Consider the following 17,423-nt stretch of genomic DNA (forward strand, 5'->3'; position numbering starts at 1 on the left):
AACTGTAGGAGAAGATTTATAATGAGTTGTAGGTGCAAAGTTAAAAGTCTAACAAAAGGCCTTTTAACCCAATATGTGTACTTATTTATATAAACAGTCTTACATAGATAACACTATTAGTTAACACGAATACTTGCTATTCTCCAAGTATTTGCTTTACATTTTCTAGTCCATTTAATCCTCACAATAACCTATATCCCCATTTTATAGAAGTGGGAACTGAGACACAAAAGGGACAAATTCCTTGCCCTAGGTTATGCAGCTAATAGAGAAAGGAACCAAGACTCAAACCCCAAGCATCTGGCTTCAGAGTCTCTACTGTGTTACACTGTCGCCCTCTATCTATTGTTTAAAATTCATAGATTGAATCATTTTATTGAAAATAGTAACAACCAACTCAGAAACAATTATATTTGCTTTATATATATATATATATATATATGTATGTATATACATATATATATATATATATATGGCACATTTGAATTATGCACTAAATATTGAAGCTGAAGCTACCAGAAATCTGTGTTTTGTAGTCATCATACAGATCTGTACAGTAAATGAATACGTCACCAAGTATGATGGCTGGTGCTAAGTGATAAATGAATGCTGCACACATTAAGCCTTAGAAGATTTAAGCTGGAGGTCATCATGGTGTTTTCCCTGCACCCTAAAGAAATTTCGTGTACTCATGAAGGCAACAGCCTGAGCAAGTAGTAGGTGGGCAGCAGAATCCTATGGGTTAGAGATGCCATTCAAACCTCTTCCAATACAGTACCTCTGACCATTGAAAAGAGTAAGTAAGGGGGAAGACAAAGGTTTTACCTAATCTTTCAAGGTCAAATATGAGTGGAAATGGGGCAGAAATTCCTGCTTCTCAAAGAGGCAGGAGACCAGGAAGAGGCCCCTTCCCACTCCCCAAGCTATAAAAGCCTCCCGATTCAGGGCAGTTCTACAAGCTGATGTCTCTGCTTTTCTAGAACTCTCAGCTTCATTCACATGCCCACCATCACCTTCACCTGGAAACTCCTATTCATCCTTCAGATCCCCAGTTTAAGTATCACTTCCTCCAAGAAGGCTTCTCTGATCCTCCACCACTCCTACTCCTAGACCAAAGGAAGGTCAAGTATTTTCACATTTTCCTTGGTTGTGTTTATGGCCATTTATAATTCAATAATAATCTTGAGTGATTATTTAGCATTTACCTCCCCTTTGTGAGCTTCATCAGGGGAGAAACTGTATTTTTCTTATCTACCATATATATTCCCATCACCTAATACAGTGCCAACCATATAGTAGAGCCTCAATATTTTCTTTGCCTGGGTGTATATGTTAAAATGAAGACATCAAATAAAATTTGTTTCTTTTTTGTCCAGGAAAGAAAGGAAAGGAAACCTCTCCTGCTCCAGCACAACCTGAAGTTCCTGAGGTATCTCAAGGAAAAACTGAACATATGGTAAGCAGCTGGGTATAGAGAGCTCAAGCCAGGGCTTCACCACTCCTTTGCCTTCTCCTCGCTGATGTGTGAGGCCCTCTCTTTTGAAATTTTGCTTTCCACCCAATGTCTTGATATCAGACTATCTTTGACTTCAAGACCTTCCTCTAGTAGAGAGGAAAGACAGAAGAACAAGAGTGTTGTTCGTTCCTGTCCTAGCTGGTATGCATGCAGAAACCTCTCATCACCTCTCAGGGATGGGCTTGCCATGGGCCCCCGAAAGTTGTACTTGTAGCATGTGTATGGGTGTCCTTCCCAAGCCTATGACCAGTCCACCAACTTCCATCAAAATAAAAAGTGGTTGTGTAGCCTATTTCAACATCTTAAGTCCAGCTTCCAGAAACTGAGGGTGACCTTTTCCCCAAACATCACATATTAAAATGTAATGGGCTCTTTGATTTAAAAAAAGAAAATCTGCAAGAAAGTTAAAATCCATTTTAATATTCCCAGCACTCAGCCAGGAGAAGATGCAGATAGAATTGAAAAACAGCCTGAGTTTTCCTGTTGTTGTTGTTGTTGTTTTTTAAATGCCTGGATTAGAACATAATTCATCTTAAAATGACGGGAAGCCTCCTCATGCACTTCACACTTTGAAATATTTTAGAAAATAGTATCCATTTTGGCAAGCCTCTTGCCATGCAAGAAACAACAGCAAATGCTTTTCTCCTTGAGTGTTAAGTCTGTTGTGAATAAGATTATTAAAAAAAAATACTTTGCTCTTTTATTTTACCTCTTATTTGAGGATTTTACTGCATCTCTGCAATCATTGAGTCTTCTCACGTTCCTGTATAAACAGCATTTATCAACCCACTTTTTAGAAGGGGAAATTTAAGCAGATGTTTGGTAAAGCAACTTTCCTGATGCCCCGGAGAAAATCATTCATTCATTCACTTATTCATTCAGTAAACATATCTTGAAAAACAACTATGTGAGATTCACTGACAAGACATTAAAAATACATAAATGACTATCTCACAGGCCCCATCTCCAGATCTCTGGGAAAGGGGAGAGATACTCAAACAGACAATTAAAATATCCTACAACAAGCACTGTGATAGATAAAGGATTTACAGATAATTGCACCTTGTCCAGCTTGGGACTGTCAGGAAAGTCTTCCCACAAGGAGTGAAATAGGAGTTGGGTTTTGAAGGATGATTAGAAGACCAACACATCAAGGCATAGGTGGCAAGAAAGGCTTTTATAACAGAGGAAACTTCATGTATAAGGCATAAAGGCGTAGAAGAAATTTTTTCTGGTTTTATGTGAATGGAGAAAATTATGTATACATTGAAAGAAGAGATGCAAGAACAAAAACTTTAATGGTTTATGGCTAAGCAAGGAATTTGGACTTCATCCTGACACCGTGGGACAAAAACAGTTTCGGGTGTGTTAGCTAGTTAACTACTTACTTACTTACTAGATTGAGCCTAATTCAGGCCCATACAAATTCCCCCATTCCTTGTCTTCAGTGGTCAAAGAGACTGTTGAACTACCTGAAGGAATATATCTATATAAAGACAGTTTTCTATGCTCCAAGGATCTCTTTGAACTCTCTAAAATCATCCACCAAACTGTATGCAAATATGCGTTTACCTGAGTAGATTGTCTAAATCTTTCATTGGATTTCTACAGTGTTACGAAGTTCTAAAAAGTATAAATATCACTATTCTATTTACTTTATAAAAACCCTCAGGGGGAGTTCCCATCATGGCTCAGTGGTTAACGAATCCAACTAGGAACCATGAGGTTGCGGGTTTGATTCCTGCCCTTGCTCAGTGGGTTAAGGATCTGGCGTTGCTGTGAGCTGTGGTATAGGTCGCAGACACGGCTCAGATCCCGCCTTGCTGTGGTTCTGGCATAGGCTGGCGGCTCCAGCTCCGATTAGACCCCTAGCCTGGGAATCTCCATATGCCATGGGTGTGGCCCTAGAAAAAGGGAAAAAAAAAACAAAAAAAAACTTCAGCTTTTCCAAAATTGATTTTATCAAAGTATAATACTTATATATTAATCTCTTAAAATGTACTGATTGTTGGTCATCTATATGAGTACAGTTCCATATTGCATTTTATTATTTCAAACAAGACATTTCTTCACATTCCCCAGTAGCAGCTGAATCCATGTTTGTTAAACTCAAAACTTGGCCTCTTATCGAAGTTACTTTTCTTTAGAGCAATGGGCTTTCTACAACTTATATATTGAGAATTTTGAGATAAGTTACAAAACTGAAGAAATTCCAGGTATTTGAAAGTTGGGGAAAGCACAGATGGTATACAAAATGGGAGGCCTAATTCTATGACAAATTAGTTAAGAATATTTGGATCACAATGAACATAACCAACTCTACCATTTATTACAAGGACAGAGGTACATATTCAACCTATTTTCTATCCAAGGATATAAATATAACAAGAAACTAAAATCAGAGATTTCCTGGAGCATCATCATCCTAGTTTCTTATGTCTTCTCTCCTCTCTGTGTCAGCTTTTTTCTCTCACTCTGGCTCTCTCTCTCTCTTGTTCTTATTTTCCCTCTGTTTACCTCTCACCCAAAGTAATCTTCATTTTTCTATGTCTGTCTTTAACTCTCACAGATGGTTCCAAATTCATTGGACCATGTGTTTATTGGCCAGTTTGCACTAGATGCCCAGTCCTACCACATATCTAAGTCCTATGTACTTAGATATGTGGTGGTTCTCTCTACAGTCATATGGATCAACGGGACGGGCAATTGCTAGACAAGAGGACTGGGATGCCCACTATCTCTACATAGCAGGTGACAGAAGGTCTGACACGACTCTGCTGAGATTCATTTGTCTATTTATTCTAAAAGGTCTCTATTTTGTACCTAACATAGGGTCAGGGTACAAAGATGTGCTAGACATTAACCTCTACATCCTTGTTTTGGTTTGTGTCTACCACTCACTACATGATCTTAGTAAATCACGTCCACACTCCGGCTCTCAGCTTCCTTTGCTAAAATGAATACAACAGGCGTTTCTGTCGTGGCTCAGTGGAAATGAATCTGACTGGCGTCCATGAGGATGCAGGACTGATTCTTGGCCTCACTCAGTGGGTTAAGGATCTGGCATTGCCATGAGCTGTGGTGTAGGTTGCAGACAAGGCTCAAATCTGGCATTGCTGTGGCTGTGGCGTAGGCTGGCAGCTACAGCTCAGATTAGACCCCTAGCCTGGGAACCTCCATATGCTGCAGGTGTAGTCCCAAAAAGACCAAAAAAAAAAAAAAATCCCAGACGGAGCTCTAGTTAGAGGTGCTTTATGATTCACTACAATATGCCCACAAGCCCAAGATAATATCACTTTTGTTTCAGTCAATTTTTGCCAAGAATCTCACACTCATGATTTAGATTTTCCCACCAAGAAATTATAAGCATTTCCTGTAGATGCCTTTAGTATAAAACAGAGTACAACATTATGAGAAGTTTAAAGCACTTACAAAAACCTTTGTTTTGTGTAAATCAGAAATGCAAACTGAATAAAAGTCATGGTTTCACACTTCTCCTAAAGAAAAATAATAACAGTAGTCTATATCCAGTAAGACCTAGCAGATACGGTCCTATGGCACTGAGAACTTTAAACTCATCCTCCAGCTTTATGAAGCCAGACCTGCAATAAATCTTGCTAGCTGTACAGTTTCATCATTGGCAAGAGCCTGGGGGAACTCTGGGTGGTGGATGTGTTGCCAATGAGATGTTTGTGTTGTTTTGGTAGAAAACTCCAGAAGAGGATTTGCAGCCAGAAAACCCTTCTGCTGAGACATCAGTTCCCAAAGATCTCCTGAGCGCTGTGAAGATCAGGCCAGTCTCACAGCCTTTTGTGAGTCCAGTGATGAAAAATGCATCTGAAGAATGTGAGATATGGAGCGACAGATTCAGGAGGCTAGAAAATGCCCTCTACCTGTGTGATCTGAATAATACAGGTGAAGTGTGCCACTTATTGCTCATATACCCATTTGTGTTTTAGTCTGAAACCTGTCTTTCTTTTACTCCTTAACAAATACAATTTGTATATAAGCTGTGTTCCTGGTGCTGTGCTGAGAACAATCAGGAAACACAAGGATGAATCAGACATGAATCCTCATCAGTTGCTTACAGTTTCTCTGAGTCTAACCCACAGTCCAGTCTTTTCCCTGATCAAAATCTTTAGCATGCCTGCTAACAGACTGAACTCTAAACTCTTCACCAAGGCAAAAGCTGGTCCCTGTCCACCTGACTAGTCTCTTCTTCAACTGTAATTCCCTCAGCATATCCTATTCTGTCTAAGGAATAACTTGCCTTCCTCAAAAATCCCTTGCTTTCTCCTGTGGCTATGCCTTTTCTAACCCTATACCCTCCACCTAAACTGTCTGCCTCTCCTCTACCTATCCTACTCCCGCCAGCTTACTGCTTTGTCCACCTGACTAATTCATGCCTAAACGTCTCTTATGTTGGAACAGAAGGTCCAGTCCTCTGAGATACCACAATTTCCCCAGACAGATTTAGGCCAGTCTTTTATCTGGCCTCTCAGAGTTCTTTAAGGCCCATTATCATGTTTGATATAATGTATTTTTTCTATTTGAGACTTACAACTTTCTACCAGCAGACTATATTCCCTTTTTATCCTGGGCACCTTGCACAATTCTGTTCAACCTTTTTTTTTGAGAGAGCAAATAAATGAATGAAAGTACATAAATAACTAAATCCAAGAATAGAAGGTGATAAATGCCATTAAGTGATGCTATGTGGGCATTCAGAGAAAAAAGAAGACCTTTCTAGTGAGGATCAAGGGAGGTTATGTTAGTGTGAAATTGGTCATTAAACATAAAGTTCACTTTGTATACAAAGTAATGAAATAGAGGGCTTCTTCTGGCCAAGCTGCAAGTTAACCAAGTATTATGTATGAAGCTCAACATAAGGAATTTGGCTTGAATAGAATATAAGTGCTATTAAGAAGAATATTAAATTATAAGGTGAAAATATAGGATGCGATCAGATCTAGGAAGGTCTTAAAGGACAGACCCATAAATTAGGATTTATTGAAAGATAGTGAGTAGCACTTTACATTTCTAAGCAGGGAGTGGTTTGGTGAAGTTGTAGTTCAGAAAGGTCTTTGATGACTATGTGCAGAATGAAGGAGAAATTGAAAACAGAGCAAGGATAAAGGGTGCTATTGCAGTATCTTTTTTTTTTGTCTTTTCTAGGGTTGCACCCGGGGCATATGGAGGTTCCCAGGCTAGGGGTCTAATTGGAGCTGTAGCCACTGTCCTACACCATAGCCATAGCAACACGGGATCCGAGCCACGTCTGCAACCTACGCCACAGCTCACGGCAATGCCGGATCGTTAATATTGCAATATCTAAATGACAGAAAATGGAATCCAGAACTCAGTGAGATACCTGTGGTATGGAATAGAGGGAGCAGATACAAAAACACATGCATTGAAATTGCTGTATTATGATGTTGATTGATTTGTGTATGTTGGGCCATCCTTGTGCACCTGGGATGAATCCCACCTGGTCGTGGTGTATGATCTTTTTTATATGTTGTTGGGTTCAGTTGGCTAAAATTTTGTTGAGAATTTTTGCATCTATATTCATCAAAGATATTGGCCTATAGTTTCTTCTTTGGTGGTATCTTTGTCTGGTTTGGGAATTAGGGTGATAGTGGCATCATAGAATGTCTTCAGGAGTGTTCCTTCTTCTTCAAACTTTTGGAAAAGTTTAAGGAGGATGGGTATAAATTCCTCTTTGTTTGTTTGATAGAATTCGCCTGTGAAGCCATCTGGTCCTGGACTTTCATTTGTAGGAAGTGTTTTTATGACATATTCAATTTCATTTCAAGTGATCAATCTGTGCAGTTGATCTATTTCTTCTTGATTCAGTTTTGGCAGAATGTAAGTCTCTAGAAAATTGTCCATTTCCTCTAGGTTGTCAAATTTGTTAGCACACAATTGTTCATGGTATTCTCTCATGGTCTTTGTATTTCTGTAGTATCCATTGTGACTTCTCTGTTTTCATTTCTTACTTTGTTTATTTGGGTTTTTTCTTTCCTCTTCTTGGTGAGTCTAGCCAGAGGTTTGTCAATTTTGTTTACCTTTTCAAAGAACCAGCTCTTGGTTCACAAGAATGGTTCAACATAGGTACATCAATCAACATCATACACCACATTAAAAAAAGAAAAGTCAAAAACCACATGATCATCTCAATGGATGCAGAAAAACCACTTGACAAAGTCCAACATCCATTCATGAGAAAAACTCTTACCAAAGTGGGAATAGAAGGAACATACCTTAACATAATAAAAGCCATTTATGACAAACCCACAGCAAATATAATACTCAATGGAGAAAAGCTAAAAGTATTCCCACTAAAATCTGGTCAAGACAAGGATGTCCACTCTCACCACTGTTATTCAACATAGTACTGGAAGTCCTACCCACCAGCAATCAGACAATCAAAAGAAATAAAAGCATCCAAATAGGAAGAGAAGAGGTAAAACTGTCACTGTATACAGATGACCTGATACTATACATAGAAAACCCTAAGGACTCAACACAAAAATTACTCAAACTGATCAACAAATTCAGCAAAGTAGCAGGATATAAGATTAACATTCAGAAATCATTTGCATTTCTGTATACTAACAATGAAATATTAGAAAAGGAATACAAAAATATAATACCATTTAAAATTTCACCCCAAAAAATCAAATACCAGGGAATACACCTGACCAAGGAGATAAAAGACTTATATGCTGAGAACTATGAAACATTAATCAAGGAAATTAAAGGGGCTTCAAAGAAATGGAAAGATATTCCATGCTCCTGGGTAGGAAAAATTAATATCATAAAAATGGCCATTCTGCCCAAATCAATCTACAGACTCAATGCAATCCCTCTCAAATTACCCATGACATTTTTCACAGAACTAGAAGAAACAATCCAAAAATTTATGTGGAACAAGATCAAGAATTGCCAAAGCAATTCCGTGGAACAAAAACCAAGCAGGAGGCATAACTCTCCCAGACTTCAGGCACTATTACAAAGCCACAGTCATCAAAACAGTGTGGTACTGGTACTAAAACAGACAGACCAATGGAACAGAAGAGAGAACCCAGAAATAAACACAGACACCTATGGTTAATTAATCTTTGACAAAGGAGGCAAAAACATAAAATGGGAAAAAAATAGAAAAGTCTATTCAGCAAGCATTGCTGGGAAACCTGGACAGATGCATGCAAAGCAGTGAAACTAGAACACACCCTCACACCATGCACAAAAATAAACTCAAAATGGCTCAAAGACTTAAATATAAGACAAGACACCATCAAACTCCTGGAAGAGAACATAGGCAAAACATTCTCTGACATCAGCCTTACAAATATTTTCTCAGATCAGTCTCCAAAAGCAATAGAAATAAAAGCAAAAATAAACCAATGGGACCTAATCAAACTGAAAAGCTTTTGCACAGCAAAGGAAACCAGAAAGAAAACAAAAAGACAACTTACAGAATGGGAGAAAATAGTTTCAAATGAACCAACTGACAAGGGATTAATCTCTAAAATTTACAAACAACTTATACAACTCAACAGCAAAAAAGCCAACAACCCAATGGAAAAATGGGCAAAAGACCTGAATAGACATTTCTCCAAGGAAGATATACAGATGGCCAACAGGCACATGAAAAAATGCTCAACATCCCTGATTACAAGAGAAATGCAAATCAAAACTACCACAAGATACCACCTAACACCAGTCAGAATGACCATCATTAATAAGGCCACAAACAACAAGTGCTGGAGGGGCTGTGGAGAAAAGGGAACCCTCCTCCACTGTTGGTGGGAATGTAAGCTGGTACAACCACTATGGAGAACAGTATGGAGGTACCTTAGAAAACTAAATGTAGAACTACCATATGACCCAGCAATCCCACTCTTGGGCATTGAAACTTACATTGAAAATGACACAGGCACCCACATGTTCATTGCAACACTATTTACAATATCCAAGACATGGAAACAACCCAAATGTCCATTGACAAATGATTGGATTAATTTTAGTGGGATATATATATATATATGTGTGTGTGTGTGTGTGTATATATATATATATATAATGGAATACAACTCAGCCATAAAAAAGAACAAAATCATGCCATTTGCAGCAACATAGATAGAACTAGAGACTCTCATACTGAATGAAGTAGTCAGAAAGAGAAAGACAAATACCATATGATATCACTTTTATCTGGAATCTAATGTATGGCACAAATGAACATTTCCACAGAAAAGAAAATCATGGATTTGGAGAATAGACTTGTGGTTGCCAAGGGGGAGGGGGAGGGAGTGGGATGAATTGGAATCTTGGGGTTAATAGATACAAACTATTGCCTTTGGAGTGGATTAGCAATGAGATCCTGCTGTGTAGCACTGGGAACTATGTTTAGTCACTTATGATGGAGCATGATAATGTAAGAAAAAAAGAATATATAAATGTATGTGTAACTGGGTCACCATGCTGTACAGTAGAAAAAAAATAATGTATTGGGGAAATTTGAAAAAATTTAAAAAAAGAAATTGTTGTAGTTACATACCACAGTTCATGAAAAATTAATATTATATTTGGAGTCTAAAAACATGGCACACATAGAAATGGTGGTTGCCAGGAGAAATGGGTAAATGTCGCTCAAAGGGTACAAACTTTCATTTATAAGATTAGTAAGTTCCAAGGATTTAATGTACAGTGTGGTGACTTTCATTAACAATATTGTATTGTGTATTTTAAAGTTTCTATGAGAGTAGAACTTTTATGTCCTCACCATAACAAAAACAACAACAACAACAAAAGGGCAGTTATGGGAAGTAAAAGGATGTGTTAACTAACCTTATTGTAGTTAACATTTCATAACATATACATGTATCAAAGCATCACATTGTATTGCTTAAGCTTATGCAATATTATATATCAATTACATTCCAGTACAAAAAAGTTAGTATACATATTAGTACTTTCTAGAAGTAATCATATAACACCACCAATGCCTTTTTATTCTCTGTGTGTTTTTGTTTCATTTTGCTTTGAATTTCCAATGCCAATTAATTCTAGACCAGGTATAGTATAAATACATGATACCCGAGGACTTCTAATAACAGTATCAAAGAGGGGAAAATTAAAATTGTAGATGAGAAATTCATCTAACTGAATGAGAAACTATTTATTAAACATCTGTAATGAGCCCAGCCCTGTGCTGGAGGCTGCACCAGGAGGGAAACCAGAGAGGATGAGACACAGACTCTGGCCTCAAGGAACCTTTAGGTAAGACACAGATACTGCCAATAGTTTAATCCTAGTAAAATAAACAAAAAATATTTAAAGACAGAATATAGTAAAGTATTATAATTAAAGACACCAACTGAGTTAAAGAATCCCAAGGAAAGAGAGAAATGATGAAAAGAATCTCATTGTCTAATGTGGGCTGGGTACTCAGAGAGGGCTTCCTGGAAGAGAGAACTTGAGCTGAACCTGAAGGAGAGGTAGACTTTGCAAGCTGAGTAGGGCATTCTGAGTTCAAAACCATCTTCTGCAAAGACTACATGGTAGGAACGAGTATGATGGGGGAGAGAGTGAGCAAGACAGGACTGGAGGTCATGTTGGATTAGATAGTGAGGTTGAGACCCTGCCGTGAATCCTGAGGGCTGGGATGAGGCTTAAGTCTCTTATCCAGTGTTCACCAAAGTCTCAGTCAGAGAAGTGAAAGGTGAGGTGGATAATTTCGGGAAGATACTGGGGTGGGGGAGAGAGATCAAAAGGTTACTGAAATAATAGATAGGTCTAGGTATACATATCAAGACTATTATAGTGGTGATGGGATTACAAATAAAAACAAAACGAAAACTCAAATAGAAAAGAAGTTTCTAAAGAAGCAAATGCTGAGTTTCGATGATGAATGATGGACCATAAACTTAGTTGCTAAGAGACTTTCCTAAGACTGGGACTTTTCTCAGACTTCTCAACTGTTCTGGAAGAAAATGGAGTTTTGTTGACTTTGGGGCAGATTCCAGCAGATTTGAAATGCCTTTCTCATGGTCTTTTCACTGTTTATGCCTGTTTTCTCTGTTTCTATGAAATTCATTAGTTCCTCAAAAGCCAAGGAATATGTCAGTCAGATCTGGAAACATCTGTAACTATCTTTAATGAGGAAAGAGGATTAACTGAGGTCATCTTGTTGGTTTATTAGCCACAGTTCTTAGCAGACCACCACAGCCCTCTGGACACTGAGCAGATGATCCCTACTCCGCCTGCTGATGAATCAGTGCTCTTTATTATGTGCAAAGAAATATGTAGGCCAGGGTGTTCCTCATCCAGGCTGAAGGAAGAACATCCATCATCAAATTAGTGTTTCTGGGAACCTATTCTGTTCTTATTATTTAATGGGGGTTGTCAAGAAAATATCCTTGAGGAGAAAGAATAAGGAATGACTATGAATAACTGGTCATATTTTCCAAAGAAAGATGGGTGGTTGGGATCAATGTTTGAGTGACTAGTAGATTAGGAATTTTCCCAGTGGACCAAAGACTAGATAGAAAATACTTTCAAGTTCAAGGAGGCAATGAAAACCCTCAAGGACATTTTCTGCATGGGACCAGACTTAACATACACTGCATCACTTCCTCCTCACATCAACCACAGGCTAAGGGATTAATGTCCTTATTTACAGAGAAGCAAGCCAAACTCAAAGTGATAAAATATCAGCCAGTGGAAAGTTGAGGTATAACTCTAACTCAGGTCTATTGGGCTTCCCACTACACCAAACTCCCATGACATACCAGAAAGAGCATGAGATATTGCGTGTTGCTTTGCTGGTTTGTTTCTTTGTGTGTTTTCAACCAGATGACTTAGACTCAAGTCCAGACCTCACCAAATGCTGGGCCCTGAAAGTCAGTCACTTGTATTCTTTAAACCTGTTTCCTCATCTAAAAAAAGGACTGATAATAATAAAACATACTTCCCAGATTTGACAAAGGATCCAATGAGATTTAAAAGTTCTTTGTAAACTATAAAATGAAGTGGATGCAAAGAAGTGCTTCTTATTTCTTTCATTTTGTTTCTGGTGGGATAAGGACAGGCTTTCCAACTCTAAGATGAATTGTAAGGGTTATTTTATGCAGCTGTCCTGGACATCTCCTATTGACTGCAAATTATACAGAAACAAATTTCAGTCAATGGACTTTCGTCTGGCACTGGGAATCTTCTACTAGTGATAAAGCTTAGAAGATAGAAAAAGGCCCCACATCTACCAATCTTAGATGTATTTTTTAACATTACTTCTAATTTTTGCCTAAAATATAATCTGTACTATATGTATTTTTAATAATTCTTCTAATTAAAATATATTCTTATGTATATTAAATAATGTATAGTGTTGATAGTATAACTATCATCACTATCCTTTTCTTTTTGTCTTTTGAGTTTTTGAGGGCCACGCCCATGGCATATGGAGGTTCCCAGGCTAAGGGTCCAATTGGAGCTGTTGCTGGTGGCCTACACCAGAGCCACAGCAACACCAGATCTGAGCCGCATCTGCCACCTACGCTACAGCTCACAGCAACGCCGGATCCTTAACCCACTGAGCGAGGCCAGGGATTGAACCCGCAACCTCAGGGTTCCTAGTCGGATTCGTTAACCACTGCACCACGACAGGAACTCCTATCATCACTATCCTTTAATAATACCTTCATTAATGAGTGCTCAATAGTTCTGGGCACTGTGCTAAGTAGTTACCATTTTATTAATTTTCATACAAGTTAATTATCCCCATTTTAGAGCCAAGGAAACTGAGGCTCAAAAAGATTAAGCGCCTTCCTCAAACAGATGTTTACTCCAGAGTCTGTGACTTATATTTCTAGAGGTAGAGTATGAGGCAGTGTCTGGAGGGATCCAACCTAGACCAGGTCAGAAGCAGTCAGCCAATCCAGAAAACTGCAAAGATACGACTGACCAGCCCAAAGAAAGATATTTCTGCAGAGGAATGGACCAACATTCTAAAAGGAGGAATAGACAATAAACATATCTGAGTAGAATGGGCAATAAAAAAACAGTAGATTGGATAGGGTGGGGTGGGGCAGGACAGCACAGAACCAAGTAGAACTGAATAGAATAAATCACATTAGGACTCCAGCTGTCTGTAGTCTGCTGTTTAGAATGCTCATTAGAGAATAGTTCAGAAGGGATCATCACTCTCAGCCATCCTTGCCCATTTACCCACAAACAGAGCTTAAACAGAGATGACAGGTATCCATTAGAGCCCAACTCTGACTGGTCTTGGCTTTCTACAAAGTTACCAGGGGAACACTCCGTCTGGATTCTTTGAGAAAAAATTTCACAATCATTATTGCCGGCTGCACAAGTACAAGTGAGTAACAGAGCAGCATGAAGGAGATGTAGTTTTCACCCCATTAGAGATATTTAAAAGCTTGAGTTGATACCTGTAGCAGAGATCTTCACAATTAAAGGAAAATATTTAGGAAACAATCTGAGCCCTATTTAAAACAATCTCTTCCCCCTCATTATAAAATGCAGTGTGGTGGTTAAATGCATGGATTAGAACAACTTTGGCCAAGATTTCCCATCTCTTTCCCTAAGCTTCTCCCTCCATAAAATGGGTGGTTTTGAGAATTAAATGAGTTAATATTGGTAAAATATTTGGAGGATTGCCTGAATCATGGTAAATGTTATAGATGAATATCAGTAATTAATGTTGTTGTTGCTTCAACCCTAGTTAATTTTCTGCATCTCTTATCATCTTGAGGATCTTCCTAGGTCACAGACCACTTCTCAAAATCCTCTATATTCCCAAGCACAGTATCTGACATATATAAACTCACAATTAGGGGCTTATGAACAAGTTACTGATTTTTGCCAATGTCATGTTTTACACTTAAACTCCTCTCCGCAACTATCAAAATTTACTCACCCTTAGGATAGAAAGCACATTGGCATTGGTACATGGGTACCAGAAAATATACCCTGTGATGGTAAGCACCACCACCCCTACTACACATATTTAGACTCTAAGGCACAATAAGTTACCTGTATTTACTGACGCCCTCCAGCTTGCTGTGTAATCACAGTAAATACCTTTCCAGAAATGTATAAAAATTGAGCTGTTTCAATCCTGAATGTTTAGGAACAGATATGAATACTTCAAAAAGCTAAACATAAATCAGGGCAGTTAGGAATTGTTTTCAGCAGGCACCCCACCATTTTCAAAATTTGACCTTTTAAAATTTCATGGTTATAAAGAACAAGCTAACATCACTTTACAATCCACCCATGGATTTTATTGGACCCCCAATCCCCTTTCTCCCACATCACCCTCAAATTTCTTCTGACATCTGTGATGCATAGCCAAGACTGTAAATATCTTTTTAGGGTGTCACTTGGTTTTTAAGAAGTCTAATGTTTCAAGATATTAGCTTTTAGTTTTTGCTCAGAAATCATTCTAGCTAACGCATTTTCCTCATTTTTTGTTTTCTCTCTTTTAAAAACTCCCACACACCCAACTCAATGACAGGAGTCGTGGAGAAGGAACGGGCCAGACGCCTCATTCACAACTACAATCTCATTTACAACCTGTCCCTGAGCCCTCGAAAAATCGACCAAGCCTTGCGGAGATTCCGTGCGGGAGAAAATATGCTTCTGGAGCCAGCGCTTCAGTACTTAAAGGAACTATGATAACAAGCCCATATTGTGAGAACAGATGTTCCCTTTATCTCGCTTTTTACCCAGACACGTGTTTCCCACCCCACCCCCACCCCCGCCTGAGTGCAGTGGTGGAGGCACTGTCAGAGCTGAGGCTGATGCAGCTATTGTAGACATTTTGAACTTGGACTTGGTTTCTGGCTATGATGCTCGCTCATAAGCAGCTCAAAGTGATCTGAGAAAACCAGGTTTTTCTGTTCTGAGGTGGCAAGAACCCAGTTTCTTAAAACACCCTTCTATTCTTTTAAAGCTGATGATGAATATTCCATGATTTTTCTCTATATTTCTTATCACACCGTGGTTTTGCAAGCCCTGCAATTCCATACTGTTCAAAAGAAGCTAGATGTTGTCAACTCCCAAAAATGCCTGTCACATAGTAGATCTAAATATATCTTCTTTGGATGAGTAAGTCTGCCCTTCCTCTAGCCACCATTCTAGGAAGGATTTCCATATTATAAGAAAAAGAAAAGTATTAGAAATATATTATCTTAATACTAATCAGTAGAAGCAGAATTTTAACTGAGATTTTCTGAACAAGTCCAATATTTTCTCCAATACAAAACTAGATAATGTTATTCTGTCTTCAGGGATATTTTCCCAGAATATTTGATACAAGTTTTCAAGAGAGATGCCTGGGACAAAGGATTCTGGAAATAAGTAACATCTTCTTTGCTTCCTCTGGCAGGAACATCAAGATAGTTACTGGACTCAATCATAAGGTCCTGAAGGGCACTGATTTCCCTTGCCCCATCCTTTGTGCCCAACATCTCATAGAGCTCCTGCACACAGCCTCAGTACCCACCCACCAACATACATAACTGGAGGTGAATCCATTGACACAGAATGAGGCATGAAAGCTGCCCTCAAATACATGGGACCCTGTAGGTTGCACATACCCTATACTCCTGCAGCCCTGGCTGAGGAAATGCTTCTGTAAGTGGGGTAACCATGGCCAGATCTGGATCCACAGTCACCCCACTAACCACCACCATCCATCCTTCAACACAGCAGAAAACCAGGCAGATCCTAGCTCTGGCACTTAGTAGGTGACAGCTTTGGCGAATGTTTGATCTCCCTGAGCTTCTTCAGTTCCTTCATGTGTGAAACAGGAGTAATTGTACTTTTCAAGGGAGTGTTATAAACACTGGAAACCATGCCATTTGGACAGTTGCTTGTATGCAGTAGCTGCTGAGCTTTAGGAAATTTGAACAATGGTCTGTGTGAAATGACCTAGGGAGGTAAGGCTACCACTACAGCACAGACAAAGTTTGAGATATATCTGCCTTCTAGAGCCAAATGCCAATTGCTCTTGAATCATCTACTGTCTGGAGTTCTCCACAGCTTCACCCCAGGGTGTGTGTGGTGTATGTGTGTATGAGGAGGTGTATTTGCATGACTTGCACTTGCTAACATAAATACTCATTAGCTTTACTCTGAGTAAGCATTTAAAAAAAATAAAAACTCCACTTTAATCACAGAGAACAGCTTAGAAATCTAGGTGACCCTGTGACAGCAGAGGTTAAATGAGGCAAACCACTGGACACAAGCAGCAGAATGCCATGAGATCATTGTGCTTCAGAATATGTTTATAGCTTCTATGCTAGGGCTTCTCCAGGGTTTACTTATGGAAAATATGATACCTTTCTTTTTTCCCAGGTCAGTGGTATTTCATATGCTCCCTCTGACTGTGTTGTTGTGAACCTCAAATAAACACTGGGTAGACGGAATCTGGTTTTCTAGCAGAATCTTTCTCAATGGGTGTTTGTGTATAGCAGACTGATTAACCTCCAGGATGCCTCGAAAGGACTTGGTGTCAACTGTGTCTGCCCCAACTATCTGAAAATCTAGGCCTCTAAGGATGGAAAGAATACTGGGTACAACAGAAGCTGGGTCTCACCATCCGGGCAGACTCTTTCCCAGAGTGTGACCCTGAGCAATCCTCTACCTCCCCATAGAGTCATTCATACTGGAGGGGATAATGCATGCCATTCGCCTGACACTGTACCTGCCACACAGACATGCTCCGTAAGGAGGCAATGGTTTTCCAGATACAGACACTTTATAAGTCAATAGTTGGCCCACTGATGGTGTGGTCCTGGAAAGCAGAGACAGCATCTTCCACATTTTTCTTCATTCTCTCACCTGCCCTTACTTCTCACTGTAACCAAACCAG

At 39.1% G+C, this 17,423-nt stretch overlaps 1 protein-coding gene across 3 annotated transcripts in view; it reads left to right on the top strand.

Moving 5' to 3' along the window:
• Positions 1 to 16,977, top strand: part of C8H1orf87 (chromosome 8 C1orf87 homolog) — an 82,140-nt gene extending 65,163 nt beyond the window's left edge. For all 3 annotated transcript variants that reach the window (XM_047788861.1, XM_047788862.1, XM_047788863.1), the window contains exons 10-12: positions 1,377 to 1,456; positions 5,224 to 5,431; positions 15,063 to 16,977. In XM_047788861.1, the coding sequence (XP_047644817.1) occupies positions 1,377 to 1,456; positions 5,224 to 5,431; positions 15,063 to 15,223 (449 nt within the window). In that variant the 3' untranslated portion in view covers positions 15,224 to 16,977. The remainder of the gene's footprint in view (positions 1 to 1,376; positions 1,457 to 5,223; positions 5,432 to 15,062) is intronic.
• The last annotated feature ends 446 nt before the right edge of the window (positions 16,978 to 17,423 follow it).

The sequence above is a fragment of the Phacochoerus africanus genome, chromosome 8 (assembly GCF_016906955.1).
Source record: "Phacochoerus africanus isolate WHEZ1 chromosome 8, ROS_Pafr_v1, whole genome shotgun sequence".
Classification (NCBI taxonomy): domain Eukaryota; kingdom Metazoa; phylum Chordata; class Mammalia; order Artiodactyla; family Suidae; genus Phacochoerus; species Phacochoerus africanus.